This window comes from Protomyctophum parallelum (assembly GCF_964188405.1).
Source record: "Protomyctophum parallelum genome assembly, chromosome: 5".
Classification (NCBI taxonomy): domain Eukaryota; kingdom Metazoa; phylum Chordata; class Actinopteri; order Myctophiformes; family Myctophidae; genus Protomyctophum; species Protomyctophum parallelum.
In genome coordinates, this window is record NC_139702.1 from 1,077,830 (window position 1) to 1,100,383 (window position 22,554).

A 22,554-nucleotide genomic window follows, 5' to 3' on the forward strand; every position below is an offset into this window, starting at 1 on the left:
TAGATTACCTCGCTAGTGGCTGCAGTGGCTGGGCTGTCAACTGTCACTATGAATGTGCAGCCTAAGCCAGCCTCATGCACTGCATGGCACTGATGGGCTGGCAGCCTGGCTGGGTTAGCCTACCTATCTCCGATACGGTCCCCTGCATTTAGATGCAGGCTAAATCCTTGATTATGCAGGCTAAATCCTTGATTATGCAGGCTAAATCCTTGATTATGCAGGCTAAATCCTTGATTATGCAGGCTAAATCCTTGATTATGCAGGCTAAATCCTTGATTATGCAGGCTAAATCCTTGATTATGCAGGCTAAATCCTTGATTATGCAGGCTAAATCCTTGATTATGCAGGCTAAATCCTTGATTATGCAGGCTAAATCCTTGATTATGCAGGCTAAATCCTTGATTATGCAGGCTAAATCCTTGATTATGCAGGCTAAATCCTTGATTATGCAGGCTAAATCCTTGATTATGCAGGCTAAATCCTTGATTATGCAGGGTAATCCTTGATTATGCAGGCTAAATCCTTGATTATGCAGGGTACAATCCTTGATTATGCAGGCCAAACCCATATATTATGCAGGGTACAATCCTTGATTATGCAGGCTAAATCCATATATTATGCAGGGTACAATCCTTGATTATGCAGGCCAAACCCATATATTATGCAGGGTACAATCCTTGATTATGCAGGCTAAATCCATATATTATGCAGGGTACAATCCTTGATTATGCAGGCCAAACCCATATATTATGCAGGGTACAATCCTTGATTATGCAGGCCAAACCCATATATTATGCAGGGTACAATCCTTGATTATGCAGGCTAAATCCATATATTATGCAGGGTACAATCCTTGATTATGCAGGCTAAATCCTTGATTATGCAGGCTAAATCCTTGATTATGCAGGCTAAATCCTTGATTATGCAGGCTAAATCCTTGATTATGCAGGCTAAATCCTTGATTATGCAGCTAAATCCTTGATTATGCAGGCTAAATCCTTGATTATGCAGGCTAAATCATTGATTATGCAGGGTACAATCCTTGATTATGCAGGCCAAACCCATATATTATGCAGGGTACAATCCTTGATTATGCAGGCTAAATCCATATATTATGCAGGGTACAATCCTTGATTATGCAGGCTAAATCCATATATTATGCAGGGTACAATCCTTGATTATGCAGGCCAAACCCATATATTATGCAGGGTACAATCCTTGATTATGCAGGCTAAATCCATATATTATGCAGGGTACAATCCTTGATTATGCAGGCTAAATCCATATATTATGCAGGGTACAATCCTTGATTATGCAGGCTAAATCCATATATTATGCAGGGTACAATCCTTGCAGGGTTATTATGATATTGGAAAGTTGCAAAATATGTGAAAAGTTGCAAAATATTCAGTTTCTTGAATAAAATTGACCCCAGCATAATCTGCGCCATTTGGCTGATTATGTGCAAAATCATAATCATATTCTCTGGAGGGTCTAGTCATATGCTCGAACACCTTATTTCTAAATGTCATGTGCATAATATTAATATTTGGATGGATATGTTACGTGTAATTATGTAGGATATATTGTTGTCTCTTCGTTGATTCCATCATTTCTTTTACCCTGTACCCAAAACCCTAACCTAACCCTAAACGCAAGCACGGCGCAACGCATGTAGGACCAACGCATGTAGGACCAAAGCATGTCGGACCAAAGCATGTCGGACCAACGCATGTCGGACCAAAGCATGTCGGACCAACGCATGTCGGACAAAGCATGTCGGACCAACGCATGTAGGACCAAAGCATGTCGGACCAAAGCATGTCGGACCAACGCATGTCGGACCAAAGCATGTCGGACCAACGCATGTCGGACCAACGCATGTCGGACCAACGCATGTCGGACCAACGCATGTAGGACCAAAGCATGTCGGACCAACGCATGTCGGACCAACGCATGTAGGACCAACGCATGTCGGACCAACGCATGTCGGACCAACGCATGTCGGACCAACGCATGTCGGGACCAACGCATGTCAGACCAACGGCATGTCGGACCAACGCATGTCGGACCAACGCATGTCGGACCAACGCATGTCGGACCAACGCATGTCGGACCAACGCATGTCGGACCAACGCATGTCAGACCAACGCATGTCGGACCAACGCATGTCGGACCAACGCATGTCGGACCAACGCATGTCGGACCAACGCATGTCGGACCAACGCATGTCGGACCAACGCATGTCTGACCAACGCATGTCGGACCAACGCATGTCGGACCAACGCATGTCGGACCAACGCATGTCGGACCAACGCATGTCGGACCAACGCATGTCGGACCAACGCATGTCGGACCAACGCATGTCAGACCAACGCATGTCGACCAACGCATGTCAGACCAACGCATGTCGGACCAACGCATGTCGGACCAACGCATGTCAGACCAACGCATGTCAGACCAACGCATGTCGGGAGCGACGGGTGATTTTGGTCGGACCTTTGGTGTGTCGGATCTGCGTGTGCGTCCCGAGACGATAATCTGGGAGGCACATTGGGTAGAACATTGCTGATGTACAAGCTCACAACCAGTGGTGTAAAGTAACTAAGTACATCTACTAAAGTACTGTACTTACAGTAAGTACAAGTTAAAGGTATTTGTACTTTACTTGAGTATTTCCAATACTTTTATTTATTTATTTGAAAACTTTAGTTATCTTAACCAGTAAAAAACACATTGAGACTGAAGTCTCTTTAAACTTTAGTTATCTTAACCAGTAAAAAACACATTGAGACTGAAGTCTCTTTTACCAAGAGAAGAGGCAAAATAAGTTACACAGCTCTGCCAGTAACGATATACAAGACAATAACAGGACAAATATGCAACGCTCATAAATACAGTACGCACTACCGAAGAAGCTCAAAGGCAGAACAGGAATGTCTAATAACTAGGGCCGGGACTAATTGCGATTAATTTAGATTAATTAACTACAGAAAAATTAATCGCACCTTTTTTTTCACCGCAGAACGTTTCTCACTGGGCGCTTTTCTATAGTACTGAAAACTGGAAATAATAAAAAGTCACCCCATTTTGTGTTGCCTAGAACTGGAGGTCTGACAAAAAACAGTAACAATATGAAGTAAGTACAGCTTTGTGATGTCACTGAGATGTTACTGTTACTATTTTTTTTTCAGACCTCCAGTTCTAGGCAACACAGAATGGGGTGACTTTTTATTATTATTTCCACAACAGGTATATTAATGACAGTAAAATGTTGAAAATGAGTGGTATCCTGTAGTCACTATTCATTGATTCACTGGGATACCAAAAAAAAAAAAAAAAAAAAAAGGTTTCTCGCTGTTCTCGGGTTGAATATTGATATGCGATTAAAATGCGATTAATCTAGATTAATTAATCGCAAAGCCTCTGATTAATTAGATTAATGTTTTTAATCGAGTCCCAGCTCTACTAATAACGCAACTCATGCACAATGTGCATTTTGAATTCCCGGACTTTAATTGAAATTTCTACTACTTTCTATATTTCTATACTTTGGCAATCTAAACTCAGGTTCAGGGTTCATTTTGACAGACATTTTTGATTTAGTCTTTTGAATACAATTTATTTCCCCGATATTTCATGCTGCAGAACTACAAGCTCGCAGATCTACAAGGTCACAGCGTGCCGCAGCGTGACGCGTTGTGAGGTTTTATATAGATATGTGAGTGAAAACACTGGAGGGCAAACAACGACATGGAAATGACTGATTTGTAGACAAAATTGTAAAATATATAATATGAGGCTTAGCTTCAGTCATCAGGGCTCAGTTTTTATTTACTTTTCGTCAGTGAAAGAAGTTATTCGATTCCACGGACATTTTCCGTTAAAAAGCTTTATAGGAGATCTGGAGATGAACACTGCTCAGGTCAGGTTTATCAAAGCTTTATAGGAGATCTGGAGATGAACACATGAGCTCAGGTCAGGTTTATCAAAGCTTTATAGGAGATCCTGAGATGAACACATGAGCTCAGGTCAGGTTTATCAAGCGTAGCTCAGAGAGGGTTATATTGAATCTTATATGAATGGTAATATTGCGCGAAGGGCCAGCATTGATTGATGTTAATAAGAGCACGGGTACAGGGGCTTATGTAAGTGTTTAACCCATTCTGACCTGAGATCAGATTCATACGAGGTTTCCGCCGGACACACACTGGTCTGATGAACCCATTCTGACCTGAGATCAGAATCTAAAAATGTCAGTCGCTCTTCGATTTTTCAAAAAATAGCAGACCTACAAGCTCGTATCGCGCCACTCGGTGGCGCGATACGAGCTTGTAGATCTGCTATTTTTCAATAGCTAAAGCATAACACGATGCTGACACCAAAATGGGTTCCCGTTCAGAATGGGTTAATTACATTTCATTCCCCCTAACCCAGCTGACATGCAAAGTAATTACAGCCATTCACACTGACACACGGCTAATCCCTGTATGGACAGTAGTCAAGGAAAAGGCCCTGGGGAATGAGGGCGCGCACACACACAAGGACACGCACGCGCACACACACACACACACACACACACACACACACACACACACACACACACACACACACACACAAGGACACGCACGCGCACACAGGAATGAAACGTGTTCTATTTTACCCTTCATTTAACACGGAAGATTGCGTATATACTGTAGGAGCAGATCACGTAGCACTTAACCCATTCTGACCGGGCACCCATTTTGGTGTTATAGCATCATGTTATGCTTTAGCTATTGAAAAATAGCAGATCTACAAGCTCATATCGCGCCACCGAGTGGCGCGATACGAGCTTGTAGGTCTGCTATTTTTTGAAAAATCGAAGAACGACTGACATTTTTTAGAATCCGATCTCAGGTCAGAATGGGTTAAATCAGACCAGTGTGTGTCCAGTGGAAACCTCGTATGAATCTGATCTCAGGTCAGCATGGGTTAAAGAGAAGAGCACAAGAGAGAGAGAACTGTACGTCTGTGCGTGCGTCTGTGTGATTCATGGGAGCAAATCATCTCATTTTAACCCTGTGAGGTCTCCTTTGTAGGTGGCATTAATATGACTCCATGCGGATCACTGGTTTTCAAAGTGGGGTCCGGAGACCCCCCAGGGGGTCGACTCGTCGGCTAAATTAGATAGTATAGCAACCGTTTAACCACTTAAATCAATGTTTTCAACCAGTAGGTCCGGGGACCATTGGTGGTCCTTGAGGGAGTTCCAGGTGGTCCCCAGCTAAATGATGGAAAGATGGAGAAAGAAATGGACCCTCATGTTGCGTTAACCTAACCCGACGCTGCCAGATCCAAGAAGCTTGCTACACAAATTTGTTTCACAGCTTATTGGGATCTGGGATCGCGGAAGCAAATTCGATGACGGGGCTGTTCCTTTTTTTCAAGATACTTGGTAGATGATTGGATGGGACCGTCTGTCTATCACCGTGTGGGCGTGCAAACACAACCAATCATATTGACGTGTCTATATAGCTTCACATCCGGTTTCGCACATATCCCGCCCTTAGCTCACGCTGATTGGTTCGGTACGGAACGGTTCGGTGTTAGCTGAACTCCCTGAGAGATCCCAGATGAGTGCTGTGTTGGGGAACATGGTTACCCAATACCGCCCCCATCTGGCAGCGTCAGGTTAGCGTTAACCCTAGCAAACGCAACAGCGCAGTCTAGCATTCCTTGTCAAAGGATAGATCAAATATGCCAATATAAATATGGGCATAAAAGGATAAGGATTTGACAAATACAGAGATCTCCAAATATGTGGGCATATCAGTCGGATCACACATGCATGTGCACGTGCGTGATGTGCACACACACGCACACGCATGCACACACACACACACACACACACACACACACACACACACACACACACACACACACACACACACACACACACACACACACACACACACACATGCTCTCTTCAGCTATAATTATACTGCAGAGAAAACGTGTCAAAGTCATGTTTTTGGGGCTTTCGCAAAAAAAGTGTCACTTTGAAGCTCGCCAAATGTAGGCCAACGTCGTGCAGGAGAGTAGAATGATTTATGACTCTGAGGTAACGAACGACAAGCTAATGGCTTTAACCCATTCTGACCTGAGATCAGATTCATACGAGGTTTCCGCCGGACACACACTGGTCTGATGAACCCATTCTGACCTGAGATCAGATTAAAAAAATGTCAGTCGCTCTTCGATTTTTCAAAAATAGCAGACCTACAAGCTCGTATCGCGCCACTCGGTGGCGCGATATGAGCTTGTAGATCTGCTATTTTTAAATAGCTAAAGCATAACATGATGCCGACACCAAAATGGGTGCCCGTTCAGAATGGGTTAAGAACAAACAGCCGTGCATTTATTCCCCATAACCACATGACTGTCATTTGGGCAACACAGCTCATTGGTCGGCAGAAAAAGACCCATCAAATCAAATGACGGTACGCAGTGAATCGTTGCCGTCGAGCATAAACCCTGTATCTTCATGTTTCAACTCGCTTTGCCGTTTTTCTCTGTAGGCTAAATTAATGCATTCTGACCTGAGATCAGATTCATACGAGGTTTTCCACTGGACACACACTGGTCTGATGAACCCATTCTGACCTGAGATCAGATTCTAAAAATGACAGTCGTTCTTCGATTTTTTTCAAAAATAGCAGACCTACAAGCTCGTATCGCGCCACTCGGTGGCGCAATATGAGCTTGTAGATCTGCTATTTTTAAATAGCTAAAGCATGACATGATGCTGACACCAAAATGGGTGCCCGTTCAGAATGGGTTAATGCAGTATTTCGTCACACAAGAGTATTGCACAAAACAAAAGTATAGTGATGAAAACTACATCTCCTATATTTTTACTACCTTTTGTATTTATTTATATTTATCCATTAATTTTTATAGTTATAAAAGCTTTTGGACATACAAGGTTTCCACCCGGCAGCAACACACAATTGTGCATTTTTGTACAGAGCCTGTGAGAGAGCTTTATAATGTGCATTGCATTAACACGCACGCATGCATGCACGTACACGCACACACACACACACACACACACACACACACACACACACACACGCACGCACACACACACACACGTGACAGCAGAGGAAACCATGCGAGACACCAACCTGCTCGTTGGGAGCAGTTAGGGGTCGAGTGTCTTGCTCAAGGACACTTCAACACTAAATCAGGGGAGGGGGCTGCATGCAGGGGAGTGATCTGGGCCCCTTTATATCCCCGGGGGAGGGGCAGCTCTATACCTCCTGAGCAGCTCAGCTATATACCATTCTGACCTGAGATCAGATTCATGCGAGGTTTTCCACTGGACACACACTGGTCTGATGAACCCATTCTGACCTGAGATCAGATTCTAAAAAATGTCAGTCGTTCTTCGATTTTTCAAAAATAGCAGACCTACAAGCTCGTATCGCGCCACTCGGTGGCGCGATACGAGCTTGTAGATCTGCTATTTTTAAATAGCTAAAGCACGACATGATGCCAACACCAAAATGGGTGCCCGTTCAGAATGGGATATGCACTGAGTCATGCAACAACGCATGCAATGCAAAGCACAGGTTTACAAAGAGCGCTAAAACTGCACACTCAAAAACCCTGCATGCACTGTTTCAATTCAGTTGTTGTTCAAAAACTAAACATGAATAAAATACAATATATAATAATATAAGCATGTTCATAATCATGTTTTTCATCTCTTCAAACATGCAGAGTAGACGCAGCTATACCCCACTTACACCCCATGCGTATCAAAGCACCACCATGATTGATTGTGAGCAATTGACATCTAAATGGAAAGCACATGCATAAACTAATGATCATTGATTAATCATTATCTCATGTATCATCCTGTGGGTGGTTCCTGGGATAAAGGGGTGCAGCTGTTCTTCCTTTACAGACAATAATATTATGTTACTGATTATTACGTCATAATAATAAGCTACTAATGACTTAATGTTTTGTATAATTAAGCAATAACTCACTACATTGGTCTCATAATTGGGTATTATTTGCAGTGCTGATCTTGTGTGAGCATGTCCTCGTTTCTTTAACCAAATAAAACTGGATTTTTAGATTTAAAAAAAATAAAATATATAATATATAACATAAATATGCAGAGTATATAGCCCACTTACACCCTGCATTGGGAACGACCGAAGAAGCAGATATATAGCCTACATAATTATGCTATTCTTTAACACAACTATAGAAGGACCCAACTTTGAGAACTTTGGCCTACAAGCATTATGTTCTGTGTTAAACTGTAGAACTTTGGTCTACAAGCATTATGTTCTGTGTTAAACTGTAGAACTTTGGTCTACAAGCATCATGTTATGTGTTAAACTGTAGAACTTTGGTCTACAAGCATCATGTTATGTGTTAAACTGTAGAACTTTGGTCTACAAGCATCATGTTATGTGTAAAACTGTAGAACTTTGGTCTACAAGCATCATGTTATGTGTAAAACTGTAGAACTTTGGTCTACAAGCATCATGTTATGTGTTAAACTGTAGAACTTTGGCCTACAAGCATCATGTTCTGTGTTAAACTGTAGAACTTTGGCCTACAAGCATTATGTTCTGTGTTAAACTGTAGAACTTTGGTCTACAAGCATCATGTTATGTGTTAAACTGTAGAACTTTGGTCTACAAGCATCATGTTATGTGTTAAACTGTAGAACTTTGGTCTACAAGCATCATGTTATGTGTAAAACTGTAGAACTTTGGTCTACAAGCATCATGTTATGTGTTAAACTGTAGAACTTTGGTCTACAAGCATCATGTTATGTGTTAAACTGTAGAACTTTGGTCTACAAGCATCATGTTATGTGTTAAACTGTAGAACTTTGGCCTACAAGCATCATGTTATGTGTTAAACTGTAGAACTTTGGTCTACAAGCATCATGTTATGTGTTAAACTGTAGAACTTTGGTCTACAAGCATCATGTTATGTGTTAAACTGTAGAACTTTGGTCTACAAGCATCATGTTATGTGTTAAACTGTAGAACTTTGGTCTACAAGCATCATGTTATGTGTTAAACTGTAGAACTTTGGCCTACAAGCATCATGTTATGTGTTAAACTGTAGAACTTTGGTCTACAAGCATCATGTTATGTGTTAAACTGTAGAACTTTGGCCTACAAGCATCATGTTCTGTGTTAAACTGTAGAACTTTGGTCTACAAGCATCATGTTCTGTGTTAAACTGTAGAACTTTGGTCTACAAGCATCATGTTATGTGTTAAACTGTAGAACTTTGGTCTACAAGCATCATGTTATGTGTTAAACTGTAGAACTTTGGTCTACAAGCATCATGTTATGTGTTAAACTGTAGAACTTTGGTCTACAAGCATCATGTTATGTGTTAAACTGTAGAACTTTGGTCTACAAGCATCATGTTATGTGTTAAACTGTAGAACTTTGGTCTACAAGCATCATGTTATGTGTTAAACTGTAGAACTTTGGCCTACAAGCATCATGTTCTGTGTTAAACTGTAGAACTTTGGTCTACAAGCATCATGTTCTGTGTTAAACTGTAGAACTTTGGTCTACAAGCATCATGTTATGTGTTAAACTGTAGAACTTTGGTCTACAAGCATCATGTTATGTGTTAAACTGTAGAACTTTGGCCTACAAGCATCATGTTATGTGTTAAACTGTAGAACTTTGGTCTACAAGCATCATGTTATGTGTTAAACTGTAGAACTTTGGCCTACAAGCATCATGTTATGTGTTAAACTGTAGAACTTTGGTCTACAAGCATCATGTTATGTGTTAAACTGTAGAACTTTGGCCTACAAGCATCATGTTCTGTGTTAAACTGTAGAACTTTGGTCTACAAGCATCATGTTATGTGTTAAACTGTAGAACTTTGATCTACAAGCATCATGTTATGTGTTAAACTGTAGAACTTTGGTCTACAAGCATCATGTTATGTGTTAAACTGTAGAACTTTGGTCTACAAGCATCATGTTATGTGTTAAACTGTAGAACTTTGGCCTACAAGCATCATGTTATGTGTTAAACTGTAGAACTTTGGTCTACAAGCATCATGTTATGTGTTAAACTGTAGAACTTTGGTCTACAAGCATCATGTTATGTGTTAAACTGTAGAACTTTGGTCTACAAGCATCATGTTATGTGTTAAACTGTAGAACTTTGGCCTACAAGCATCATGTTATGTGTTAAACTGTAGAACTTTGGTCTACAAGCATCATGTTATGTGTTAAACTGTAGAACTTTGGCCTACAAGCATCATGTTATGTGTTAAACTGTAGAACTTTGGCCTACAAGCATCATGTTATGTGTTAAACTGTAGAACTTTGGTCTACAAGCATCATGTTATGTGTTAAACTGTAGAACTTTGGTCTACAAGCATCATGTTATGTGTTAAACTGTAGAACTTTGGTCTACAAGCATCATGTTATGTGTTAAACTGTAGAACTTTGGCCTACAAGCATCATGTTATGTGTTAAACTGTAGAACTTTGGCCTACAAGAGGTTGATGAGCCAGATTCATATTATGTTCATATGTGGTGAGTATTGCTGCGTGCATGCCTGCGTGGACAGCTATATGGAAAGGCTTATTATTGATAAATAAAGGCATGCACTGCAGACACGGTGCTTCATCACTCCAAAGGGGGTAATGTCTCCCTCCTGACTGATCACTCCAAAGGGGGTAATGTCTCCCTCCTGACTGCCTCACCAGGTTCATCAGCCTGTTTACTGCACGGCCGCCTAAGACAGAAATCAATGTGTTGACACAAAATAAAAACAACACGATTCTTAGGGAGTCAGAACGGATGTCATTGCTTAACCACTTCCAGGGTTGATAGTATAAGTGGGTTCCCTCTGGGGCTGTCCAGATTATGACTTTCACTGAATGATTGATTAATTGTGGCTAAAATAATTACAAGTAACGATTGTGTAACGCGTTTTGAGCTTAGATCTGCTATTTAACCCATTCTGAACGGGCACCCATTTTGGTGTCAGCATCATGTTATGCTTTAGCTATTTAAAAATAGCAGATCTACAAGCTCACGAGTGGCGCGATACGAGCTTGTAGGTCTGCTATTTTTTGAAAAATCGAAGAACGACTGACATTTTTAGAATCTGAACTCAGGTCAGAATGGGTTAATCAGACCCAGTGTTTGTCCGGCGGAAACCTCGTATGAATCTGATCTCAGGTCAGAATGGGTTAAAAAATATACAGTATATGGAAGTGATTATGATGATTATGCCGAAAATAATTGGGATTAACGGTGATTAGGCAATTATGTGATAATTGCGACAGGCCTAGTTGGCTGTGTAGCCTACTCGTTGTCTTTGAGATAACAGAGCCTGATTCGGTCTGGTTTATTAACCAGGCTAAACAGAGCCTGATTCAGTCTGGTTTATTAACAGTTTCCGTGCCGCGAATGGATTACTCCAGGTTAATGTCGCTGCCGTATCGGACATACCCGCCTTTTGTTTTATGTGTTTAATCCGCCGTAATGTAATGAATCAAAAGAAAATCCGTCTTTGTCGCGGAGTATGAGACTGGATGGCTTCGCTGTGATGACGAAACCGGAAATCGTCACATGCTGTGGGCTGCTAGGGCTTCTGGGAAATTGAGGCCAATGGAAATGCATTGGGTGCAACGCCTCATTGAGACGAGTCTTGTGTGCGTCTTCCGGATGCATCCGGGTGGTGGATGCGACACTCGGATCATAACAAACCACGGGACCTTTTTTCGCTGGATTTTCGCGGATTAAAAGCCCAAATAATCAGCGTATGCTCTAAAGGTAATACAACAATCTCGGCAGTGAAAGGGGGTTGATTAAAATGCGTGTTAAACGTAAAAAACAGTCAAACTGTTAACCAGGCTAAACAGAGCCTGATTCAGTCTGGTTTATTAACCAGGCTAAACAGAGCCTGATTCAGTCTGGTTTATTAACCAGGCTAAACAGAGCCTGATTCAGTCTGGTTTATTAACCAGGCTAAACAGAGCCTGATTCAGTCTGGTTTATTAACCAGGCTAAACAGAGCCTGATTCAGTCTGGTTTATTAACCAGGCTAAACAGAGCCTGATTCAGTCTGGTTTATTAACCAGGCTAAACAGAGCCTGATTCAGTCTGGTTTATTAACCAGGCTAAACAGAGCCTGATTCAGTCTGGTTTATTAACCAGGCTAAACAGAGCCTGATTCAGTCTGGTTTATTAACCAGGCTAAACAGAGCCTGCCTGCTCGCTCAGAGGATGAATTTAATCTTGACCATCAGGTAAAAAAAGTGTTTCAGATCCTGTAGCTAGGTGAGAACCGTGAGACATGACCTTTGACACACCATACAAATTGGACAAAATAAAAATGTATTAATTAAAAAGGTTACACAGTGCGGCTTTAACCCATTCTGACCTGAGATCAGATTCATAACGAGGTTTCCGCTGGACACACACTGGTCTGATCAACCCATTCTGACCTGAGATCAGATTCTAAAAATGTCAGTCGTTCTTCGATTTTTCAAAAATGGCAGACCTACAAGCTCGTAGCGCGCCACTCGGTGGCGCGCTATGAGCTTGTAGATCTGCTGTTTTTCAATAGATAAAGCATAACATGATACTAACACCAAAATGGGTGCCCGGTCAGAATGGCTTTAAATAAAGATAATTTAAATTATTTTAAGAAAGAAACTCCTGTAGTGGCAATAATAAAGAAGACACAGCATGCCGTTACTGCAGCCATGCATGCATCACACGGAAAGTAGCCGATCTCCAAGCTCTGCTGGTGCGTTGTACATCTGATATTGACTGCGTTTTAAAACAGAGTATAAATCAAGTTTATGGCCAGGGCTGTCAGCTCGGAGCAGACGTGGCTCCATAATATGCATTTCCTCGGTCCAGAGCAATCATTTCACCCAGCCCGCCCCGGGTGGACCCGCATACATTTGTTAACCCTTTTCTATGAGACGTTGAAGTGAAACCACGGTTCCAGAAGACGGAACCGCAATTCGGAAACCGAACACGTCTCTCGATAGAGGTTTCCTGGTTCGCTCCAAAACCGTACCCTTACTATCTATAGCTACAAAATGACACTATCCGTTTGTTTACATGGCTGACTTATTAACCCATTCTGAACGGGCACCCATTTTGGTGTTAGCATCATGTTATGCTTTAGCTATTGAAAAATAGCAGATCTACAAGCTCATATCGCGCCACCGAGTGGCGCGATACAAGCTTGTAGGTCTGCTATTTTTTTTAAATCGAAGACACTTTTAGAATCTGATCTCAGGTCAGAATGGGTTAATAATGAAACTGTCAGGATGTAATAGACATTTTTAGAATCTGATCTCAGGTCAGAATGGGTTAAAGTATTACAAATCCCAAGTCTGCATGTACACACACACACACACACACAAACACACACACACACACACACACACACACACACACACACACAAAGTGAAACGAGGAATGTGAACGAACATTGGTACAGAAATGCAGAGAGATAAATGTGTTCCGTCCGCGCAGCATGACTCGTTTTCAAGTGAGATCTCAGTCCCATATGTGTGTAGATCACGGTTTTAGATTAGATTGGAACAGATTGGATTGTAGCAGTTAGACGTTGAAATTCACATCAGGTACCGCATTAGAAGCTGCATGTCTTCTGGCAGTAGAAACCTAAAATGCAATCTGTCAGTGGTAAGACACAAAACTATTCCATTAACCATGCATCCATCCATCCATCCATCCATCTTCAACCGCTTATCCGTAGTCGGGTCGCGGGGGCAACAGCTCCACCAGAGAGCTCCAGACTTCCCTCTCCAGAGCGACATTAGTTAGTGACATTAGTGACTTCCTCCTGGGGGATTGCGAGACGTTCCAAGGCCAGTGAGTCGATGTGTTTCCTCCAACTGCGCCTTGGTCTGCCCCGGGGTCTCCTCCCAGTGGGACATGGTCCTTGGTCTGCCCCGGGGTCTCCTCCCAGTGGGACATGGTCCTTGGTCTGCCCCGGGGTCTCCTCCCAGTGGGACATGGTCCTTGGTCTGCCCCGGGGTCTCCTCCCAGTGGGACGTGGTCCTTGGTCTGCCCCGGGGTCTCCTCCCAGTGGGACGTGGTCCTTGGTCTGCCCCGGGGTCTCCTCCCAGTGGGACGTGGTCCTTGGTCTGCCCCGGGGTCTCCTCCCAGTGGGACGTGGTCCTTGGTCTGCCCCGGGGTCTCCTCCCAGTGGGACGTGGTCCTTGGTCTGCCCCGGGGTCTCCTCCCAGTGGGACGTGGTCCTTGGTCTGCCCCGGGGTCTCCTCCCAGTGGGACGTGGTCCTTGGTCTGCCCCGGGGTCTCCTCCCAGTGGGACGTGGTCCTTGGTCTGCCCCGGGGTCTCCTATCAGTGGGACGTGGTCCTTGGTCTGCCCCGGGGTCTCCTCCCAGTGGGATGTGGTCCTTGGTCTGCCCCGGGGTCTCCTCCCAGTGGGACTGGGACTCCCGTGCGTCAAGGACCTCCCTAGGGAGGCGCCCGAGAGGCATCCTAACCAGATGCCCGAACCACCTCAGCTGGCTCCTTTCCAGGCGAAGGAGCAGCGGTGGAGCCAGCCACACGCCGCTTGTATTCGCAACCTTATTCATTTGGTCATGACCCACACTTCATGACCATAGGTGAGAGTATAGGAACGAAGATTGCTCTGTAGACAGAGAGCTTTGCCTTCTGGCTCAACTCTCTTTTCGTCACAACAGTGAGCGGTACAGGGACTGCAATACCACCCCATGCCGCTCCGATTCCCCGGCTGATCTCCTTCTCCGTCGCGAACAAGACCCCGAGATACTTGAACTCCTTCCCCTGGGGTAATGCCTCATTCCCTACAGATACTTGAACTCCTTCCCCTGGGGTAATGCCTCATTCCCTACAGATACTTGAACTCCTTCCCCTGGGGTAATGCCTCATTCCCTACAGATACTTGAACTCCTTCCCCTGGGGTAATGCCTCATTCCCTACAGATACGTGAACTCCTTCCCCTGGGGTAATGCCTCATTCCCTACAGATACTTGAACTCCTTCCCCTGGGGTAATGCCTCATTCCCTACAGATACTTGAACTCCTTCACCTGGGGTAATGCCTCATTCCCTACAGATACTTGAACTCCTTCTCCTGGGGTAATGCCTCATTCCCTACAGATACTTGAACTCCTTCCCCTGGGGTAATGCCTCATTCCCTACAGATACTTGAACTCCTTCCCCTGGGGTAATGCCTCATTCCCTACAGATACTTGAACTCCTTCACCTGGGGTAATGCCTCATTCCCTACAGATACTTGAACTCCTTCCCCTGGGGTAATGCCTCATTCCCTACAGATACTTGAACTCCTTCCCCTGGGGTAATGCCTCATTCCCTACAGATACTAGACTCCTTCCCCTGGGGTAATGCCTCATTCCCTACAGATACTAGACTCCTTCCCCTGGGGTAATGCCTCATTCCCTACAGATACTAGACTCCTTCCCCTGGGGTAATGCCTCATTCCCTACAGATACTAGACTCCTTCCCCTGGGGTAATGCCTCATTCCCTACAGATACTAGACTCCTTCCCCTGGGGTAATGCCTCATTCCCTACAGATACGTGAACTCCTTCCCCTGGGGTAATGCCTCATTCCCTACAGATACTTGAACTCCTTCCCCTGGGGTAATGCCTCATTCCCTACAGATACTTGAACTCCTTCCCCTGGGGTAAAGCCTCATTCCCTACAGATACTAGACTCCTTCCCCTGGGGTAATGCCTCATTCCCTACAGATACTTGAACTCCTTCCCCTGGGGTAATGCCTCATTCCCTACAGATACGTGAACTCCTTCCCCTGGGGTAATGCCTCATTCCCTACAGATACGTGAACTCCTTCCCCTGGGGTAATGCCTCATTCCCTACAGATACTTGAACTCCTTCCCCTGGGGTAATGTCTCATTCCCTACAGATACTTGAACTCCTTCCCCTGGGGTAAAGCCTCATTCCCTACAGATACTTGAACTCCTTCCCCTGGGGTAATGCCTCATTCCCTACAGATACTTGAACTCCTTCCCCTGGGGTAATGCCTCATTCCCTACAGATACTTGAACTCCTTCCCCTGGGGTAATGCCTCATTCCCTACAGATACTAGACTCCTTCCCCTGGGGTAATGCCTCATTCCCTACAGATACTAGACTCCTTCCCCTGGGGTAATGCCTCATTCCCTACAGATACTAGACTCCTTCCCCTGGGGTAATGCCTCATTCCCTACAGATACGTGAACTCCTTCCCCTGGGGTAATGCCTCATTCCCTACAGATACTTGAACTCCTTCCCCTGGGGTAATGCCTCATTCCCTACAGATACTTGAACTCCTTCCCCTGGGGTAATGCCTCATTCCCTACAGATACTAGACTCCTTCCCCTGGGGTAAAGCCTCATTCCCTACAGATACTAGACTCCTTCCCCTGGGGTAATGCCTCATTCCCTACAGATACTTGAACTCCTTCCCCTGGGGTAATGCCTCATTCCCTACAGATACTTGAACTCCTTCCCCTGGGGTAATGCCTCATTCCCTACAGATACTTGAACTCCTTCCCCTGGGGTAATGCCTCATTCCCTACAGATACTTGAACTCCTTCCCCTGGGGTAATGCCTCATTCCCTACAGATACTTGAACTCCTTCCCCTGGGGTAATGTCTCATTCCCTACAGATACTTGAACTCCTTCCCCTGGGGTAATGCCTCATTCCCTACAGATACTTGAACTCCTTCCCCTGGGGTAATGCCTCATTCCCTACAGATACTAGACTCCTTCCCCTGGGGTAAAGCCTCATTCCCTACAGATACTAGACTCCTTCCCCTGGGGTAATGCCTCATTCCCTACAGATACTTGAACTCCTTCCCCTGGGGTAATGCCTCATTCCCTACAGATACTTGAACTCCTTCCCCTGGGGTAATGCCTCATTCCCTACAGATACTTGAACTCCTTCCCCTGGGGTAATGCCTCATTCCCTACAGATACTTGAACTCCTTCCCCTGGGGTAATGCCTCATTCCCTACAGATACTTGAACTCCTTCCCCTGGGGTAAAGCCTCATTCCCTACAGATACTAGACTCCTTCCCCTGGGGTAATGCCTCATTCCCTACAGATACTTGAACTCCTTCCCCTGGGGTAATGCCTCATTCCCTACAGATACTTGAACTCCTTCCCCTGGGGTAATGCCTCATTCCCTACAGATACTTGAACTCCTTCCCCTGGGGTAATGCCTCATTCCCTACAGATACTTGAACTCCTTCCCCTGGGGTAATGCCTCATTCCCTACAGATACTTGAACTCCTTCCCCTGGGGTAATGCCTCATTCCCTACAGATACTTGAACTCCTTCCCCTGGGGTAATGCCTCATTCCCTACAGATACTTGAACTCCTTCCCCTGGGGTAATGCCTCATTCCCTACAGATACTTGAACTCCTTCCCCTGGGGTAATGCCTCATTCCCTACAGATACTTGAACTCCTTCCCCTGGGGTAATGCCTCATTCCCTACAGATACTTGAACTCCTTCCCCTGGGGTAATGCCTCATTCCCTACAGATACTTGAACTCCTTCCCCTGGGGTAATGCCTCATTCCCTACAGATACTTGAACTCCTTCCCCTGGGGTAATGCCTCATTCCCTACAGATACTTGAACTCCTTCCCCTGGGGTAATGCCTCATTCCCTACAGAGACTTGAACTCCTTCCCCTGGGGTAATGCCTCATTCCCTACAGATACTTGAACTCCTTCCCCTGGGGTAATGCCTCATTCCCTACAGATACTTAAACTCCTTCCCCTGGGGTAATGCCTCATTCCCTACAGATACTTGAACTCCTTCCCCTGGGGTAATGCCTCATTCCCTACAGATACTTAAACTCCTTCCCCTGGGGTAAAGCCTCATTCCCTACAGATACTTGAACTCCTTCCCCTGGGGTAAAGCCTCATTCCCTACAGATACTTGAACTCCTTCCCCTGGGGTAATGCCTCATTCCCTACAGATACTTGAACTCCTTCCCCTGGGGTAATGCCTCATTCCCTACCCGGACTGCACAATCCACCGGTTTCCTGCTGAGAACCATGGCCTCAGGTTTGCAGACGCTGATCCTCATCCCAGCCGCCGTGCACTCGGCTGCAGACTGTGCAGCCGCCGTGCACTCGGCTGCAAACTGTGCAGCCGCCGTGCACTCGGCTGCAAACTGTGCAGCCGCCGTGCACTCGGCTGCAAAGCGTGCAGTCAAAGCAAATTAAACACAAGGCAGGCTAGTATTAAAGCAACGCAGCTGAGGCTTAACAAATGAATGATGCATGTTTTCAGTGGTGAAAAAGTACTGAAATGTTTCACTAAGTAAAAGTACCAATACTGCAATATAGAAATACTCTGTTACAAGTACAGGTCCGGAATTCAAAATGTACTTGAGAAAAGTATTTGCATAAAGATTTACTTAAAGCACCAAAAGTATTGGTGTAGTATATATAAAAGTATTATGCAGAATATCTAATTTAAAATGTCAATGTACGATTTGGAAATAGCGGGTCTATACAAGCTCACAATGCATTGTGATGCGACACATCGTGAGCTTGTAGATCTGCTATTTTCAAATGGCCGAAATGGCTGAAGTCGTTAAAGTATGTTTTGGAATAATAATCAAAATGTACAAAGTATAACAAATAAATATAGTGGACTCAAGTAAAGTACAAAAACTGTACTTAAGTACAGTACTTAACCCATTCTGACCGGGCACCCATTTTGGTGGTGGCATCATGTTATGCTTTACCTATTGAAAAATAGCAGACCTACAAGCTCATATCGCGCCACCGAGTGGCGCGATATGAGCTTGTAGGTCTGCTATTTTTGAAAAAAAATCGAAGAACGACTGACATTGTTAGAATCTGATCTCAGGTCAGAATGGGTTCATCTGACCAGTGTGTGTCCAGTGGAAACCTCGTAAGAATCTGATCTCAGGTCAGAATGGGTTAAATGTAGCCTACTAAAAACAGTCCCAGCTGCTCCGCTTTTCAGAATCAGCTCTATCGTCACATCACTGCTTTAGAGATGTGTGTGTGTGTGTGTGTGTGTGTGTGTGTGTGTGTGTGTGTGTGTGTGTGTGTGTGTGTGTGTGTGTGAAATGTGTTTTTACACACTTGTTTGCTCCATAATTGCCATCATGTATCAAAAGTTATAACCAATCGGAGACAAGCACAAGCATGAGGGGCGGCGGCACTGGCTCAGGGGCACCCCGAACTACAACATGACATCACTGAGGTGACCACTGAACTACAACATGACGTCACTGAGGTGACCTCCAAACTACAACATGACGTCACTGAGGTGACCACCGAACTACAACATGACGTCACTGAGGTGACCACCGAACTACAACATGACGTCACTGAGGTGACCACCGAACTACAACATGACGTCACTGAGGTGACCACCGGACTACAACATGACGTCACTGAGGTGACCACCGAACTACAACATGACGTCACTGAGGTGACCACCGAACTACAACATGACGTCACTGAGGTGACCACCGAACTACAACATGACGTCACTGAGGTGACCACCGAACTACAACATGACGTCACTGAGGTGACCACCGAACTACAACATGACGTCACTGAGGTGACCACCGAACTACAACATGACGTCACTGAGGTGACCACGAACTACAACATGACGTCACTGAGGTGACCACGAACTACAACATGACGTCACTGAGGTGACCACCAAACTACAACATGACGTCACTGAGGTGACCACCGAACTACAACATGACGTCACTGAGGTGACCACCGAACTACAACATGACGTCACTGTGGTGACCACCGAACTACAACATGACGTCACTGAGGTGACCACCGAACTACAACATGACGTCACTGAGCCGCGGTGAAGAGCAAACCACCGCCACCGCTCCAGCCCTTCTCTCTGTTTTTACTCACCACCGCTCAACGTTATTTCAGCTCCGGTGGTGAGGTGACCACCGGAGCGGTGGTCACCTCACCACCGAACATCCAGACTATGAATAGGCCTTAAGTGTCTAAGTGTCCTTGAGCAAGACTCTGAACCCCTAACTGCTCAGCGATGAGCAATTTGGTGCCTTGCATGGTTTCCGCTGCCATCGTATGAATGTGTGTGTGAATGGATGAATGTAATGCATCTACTGTATGTGAAGCGCCTTGGATAAAGGCGCTATATAGTAAATGCACCATTTACCATGTACCATTTACCATGTACAGTCACACACACACACACACACACACACACACACACACACACACACACACACACACACACACTATCAAATGAAACTTTATATATAAACCACATTTACAGCAATCAAAATTGACCAAAGTGCTGTACAGTGCTGTGCAGGGTGAAAACTGAAAACATCAACAAAAGTGCAACATCACACAACAACAACAAACCGATCAAGACACAAAGTGAGGTTAACAAATATAAAGGGCCGGCTGGCCGTGCAAAGATTTAAAGGTAAATAAATAATCTTCTATTCTGAAAGTAAGTGACAGGGAGTCAGTGCAGTCAGTGCAGCTAAAACTGGGGTTGTTTGTGTCTGTAGTGAGGAGGCGAGCAGCGTGTCTGTGTCTGTAGTGAGGAGGCGTGTCTGTGTCTGTAGTGAGGAGGCGAGCAGCGTGTTTGTGTCTGTAGTGAGGAGGAGTGTTTGTGTCTGTAGTGAGGAGGAGTGTTTGTGTCTGTAGTGAGGAGGAGTGTTTGTGTCTGTAGTGAGGAGGAGTGTCTGTGTCTGTAGTGAGGAGGCGAGCAGCGTGTTTGTGTCTGTAGTGAGGAGGCGAGCAGCGTGTTTGTGTCTGTAGTGAGGAGGCGAGCAGCGTGTTTTGTGTCTGTAGTGAGGAGGCGAGCAGCGTGTTTGTGTCTGTAGTGAGGAGGCGAGCAGCGTGTCTGTGTCTGTAGTGAGGAGGCGAGCAGCGTGTCTGTGTCTGTAGTGAGGAGGCGAGCAGCGTGTCTGTGTCTGTAGTGAGGAGGCGAGCAGCGTGTTTGTGTCTGTAGTGAGGAGGCGAGCAGCGTGTCTGTGTCTGTAGTGAGGAGGCGAGCAGCGTGTTTGTGTCTGTAGTGAGGAGGCGAGCAGCGTGTTTGTGTCTGTAGTGAGGAGGCGAGCAGCGTGTTTGTGTCTGTAGTGAGGAGGCGAGCAGCGTGTTTGTGTCTGTAGTGAGGAGGCGAGCAGCGTGTTTGTGTCTGTAGTGAGGAGGCGAGCAGCGTGTTTGTGTCTGTAGTGAGGAGGCGAGCAGCGTGTTTGTGTCTGTAGTGAGGAGGCGAGCAGCGTGTTTGTGTCTGTAGTGAGGAGGCGAGCAGCGTGTCTGTGTCTGTAGTGAGGAGGAGGAGTGTTTGTGTCTGTAGTGAGGAGGCGAGCAGCGTGTTTGTGTCTGTAGTGAGGAGGAGGAGTGTTTGTGTCTGTAGTGAGGAGGCGAGCAGCGTGTTTGTGTCTGTAGTGAGGAGTCAATAGAGGGGTAGAGAGTTGCAGTAGTGCATTCTGGGGGATATAAAAGCATGATTGCCATCTCCAGCTGTCTGGGTGGGAGATAAGGTTTAACCTTGGCCAGTGTAGTCCCCAATGAAAGAAGCTGCTTTTTATCACGGACTATAAACATACAGAAAACAATGACAGACTATAAACATACAAAAAACAATGACACACTATTAAACATGCAGAAAACAATGACAGACTATAAACATGCAGAAATCAATGAGTTTGTCAATAGAAAAATCACAACACAACAAACACAATACAACCGTCTTTGTTTTGTGGTTATAGAAAGTGTGCTACCGGGGGTCTACCAGTCTAGTTTTGGGGATGGACTGTCGGTCTGCTGTGTATATCCCATACCCCGGAGGGACTGTGACTATAACGTTGCTATGGAAACGGCAGTCGGTGGCAAAGGTATTCTGTTGCGAGTGGCTGCCAGTCGCAACTCGATCCCAGCGTCATGAATCACTGGTTGGCACTTTTTGCACTTGGCTTAACAAGCCCCATTATTAATGTGATTAGCTTCAGCTGTGTTGCTTACATCACTGTGTACTATGAGGCCAGCCTCTATGCAGCTGTGTTGCTTACATCACTGTGTACTATGAGGTCAGCCTCTATGCAGCTGTGTTGCTTACATCACTGTGTACTATGAGGCCAGCCTCTATGCAGCTGTGTTGCTTACATCACGGTGTACTATGAGGCCAGCCTCTATGCAGCTGTGTTGCTTACATCACTGTGTACTATGAGGTCAGACTTACGCAGCTGTGTTGCTTACATCACTGTGTACTATGAGGCCAGCCTCTATGCAGCTGTGTTGCTTACATCACTGTGTACTATGAGGCCAGCCTCTATGCAGCTGTGTTGCTATAGCGCGTATTTATTTAACCCATTCTGACCCGAGATCAGATTCATACGAGGTTTCCACTGGGACACACACTGGTCTGATGAACCCATTCTGACCTGAGATCAGATTCTAAAAAATGTCAGTCGTTCTTCGATTTTT

General features: G+C 45.0%; 1 protein-coding gene across 1 annotated transcript in view; it reads right to left on the reverse strand.

Annotated features, from left to right (window-relative positions):
- LOC310859185 (glycine receptor subunit beta-like) overlaps positions 1–21,576 on the reverse strand; it is a gene marked incomplete at both ends in the record, with an annotated part of 93,351 nt that extends 71,775 nt beyond the window's left edge. The window contains 2 exons of the mRNA XM_083765586.1: positions 18,116–18,265; positions 20,610–21,576. Coding sequence (XP_083621712.1) covers positions 18,116–18,265; positions 20,610–21,576 — 1,117 coding nt within the window. The remainder of the gene's footprint in view (positions 1–18,115; positions 18,266–20,609) is intronic.
- Between the last annotated feature and the right edge of the window lie 978 nt (positions 21,577–22,554).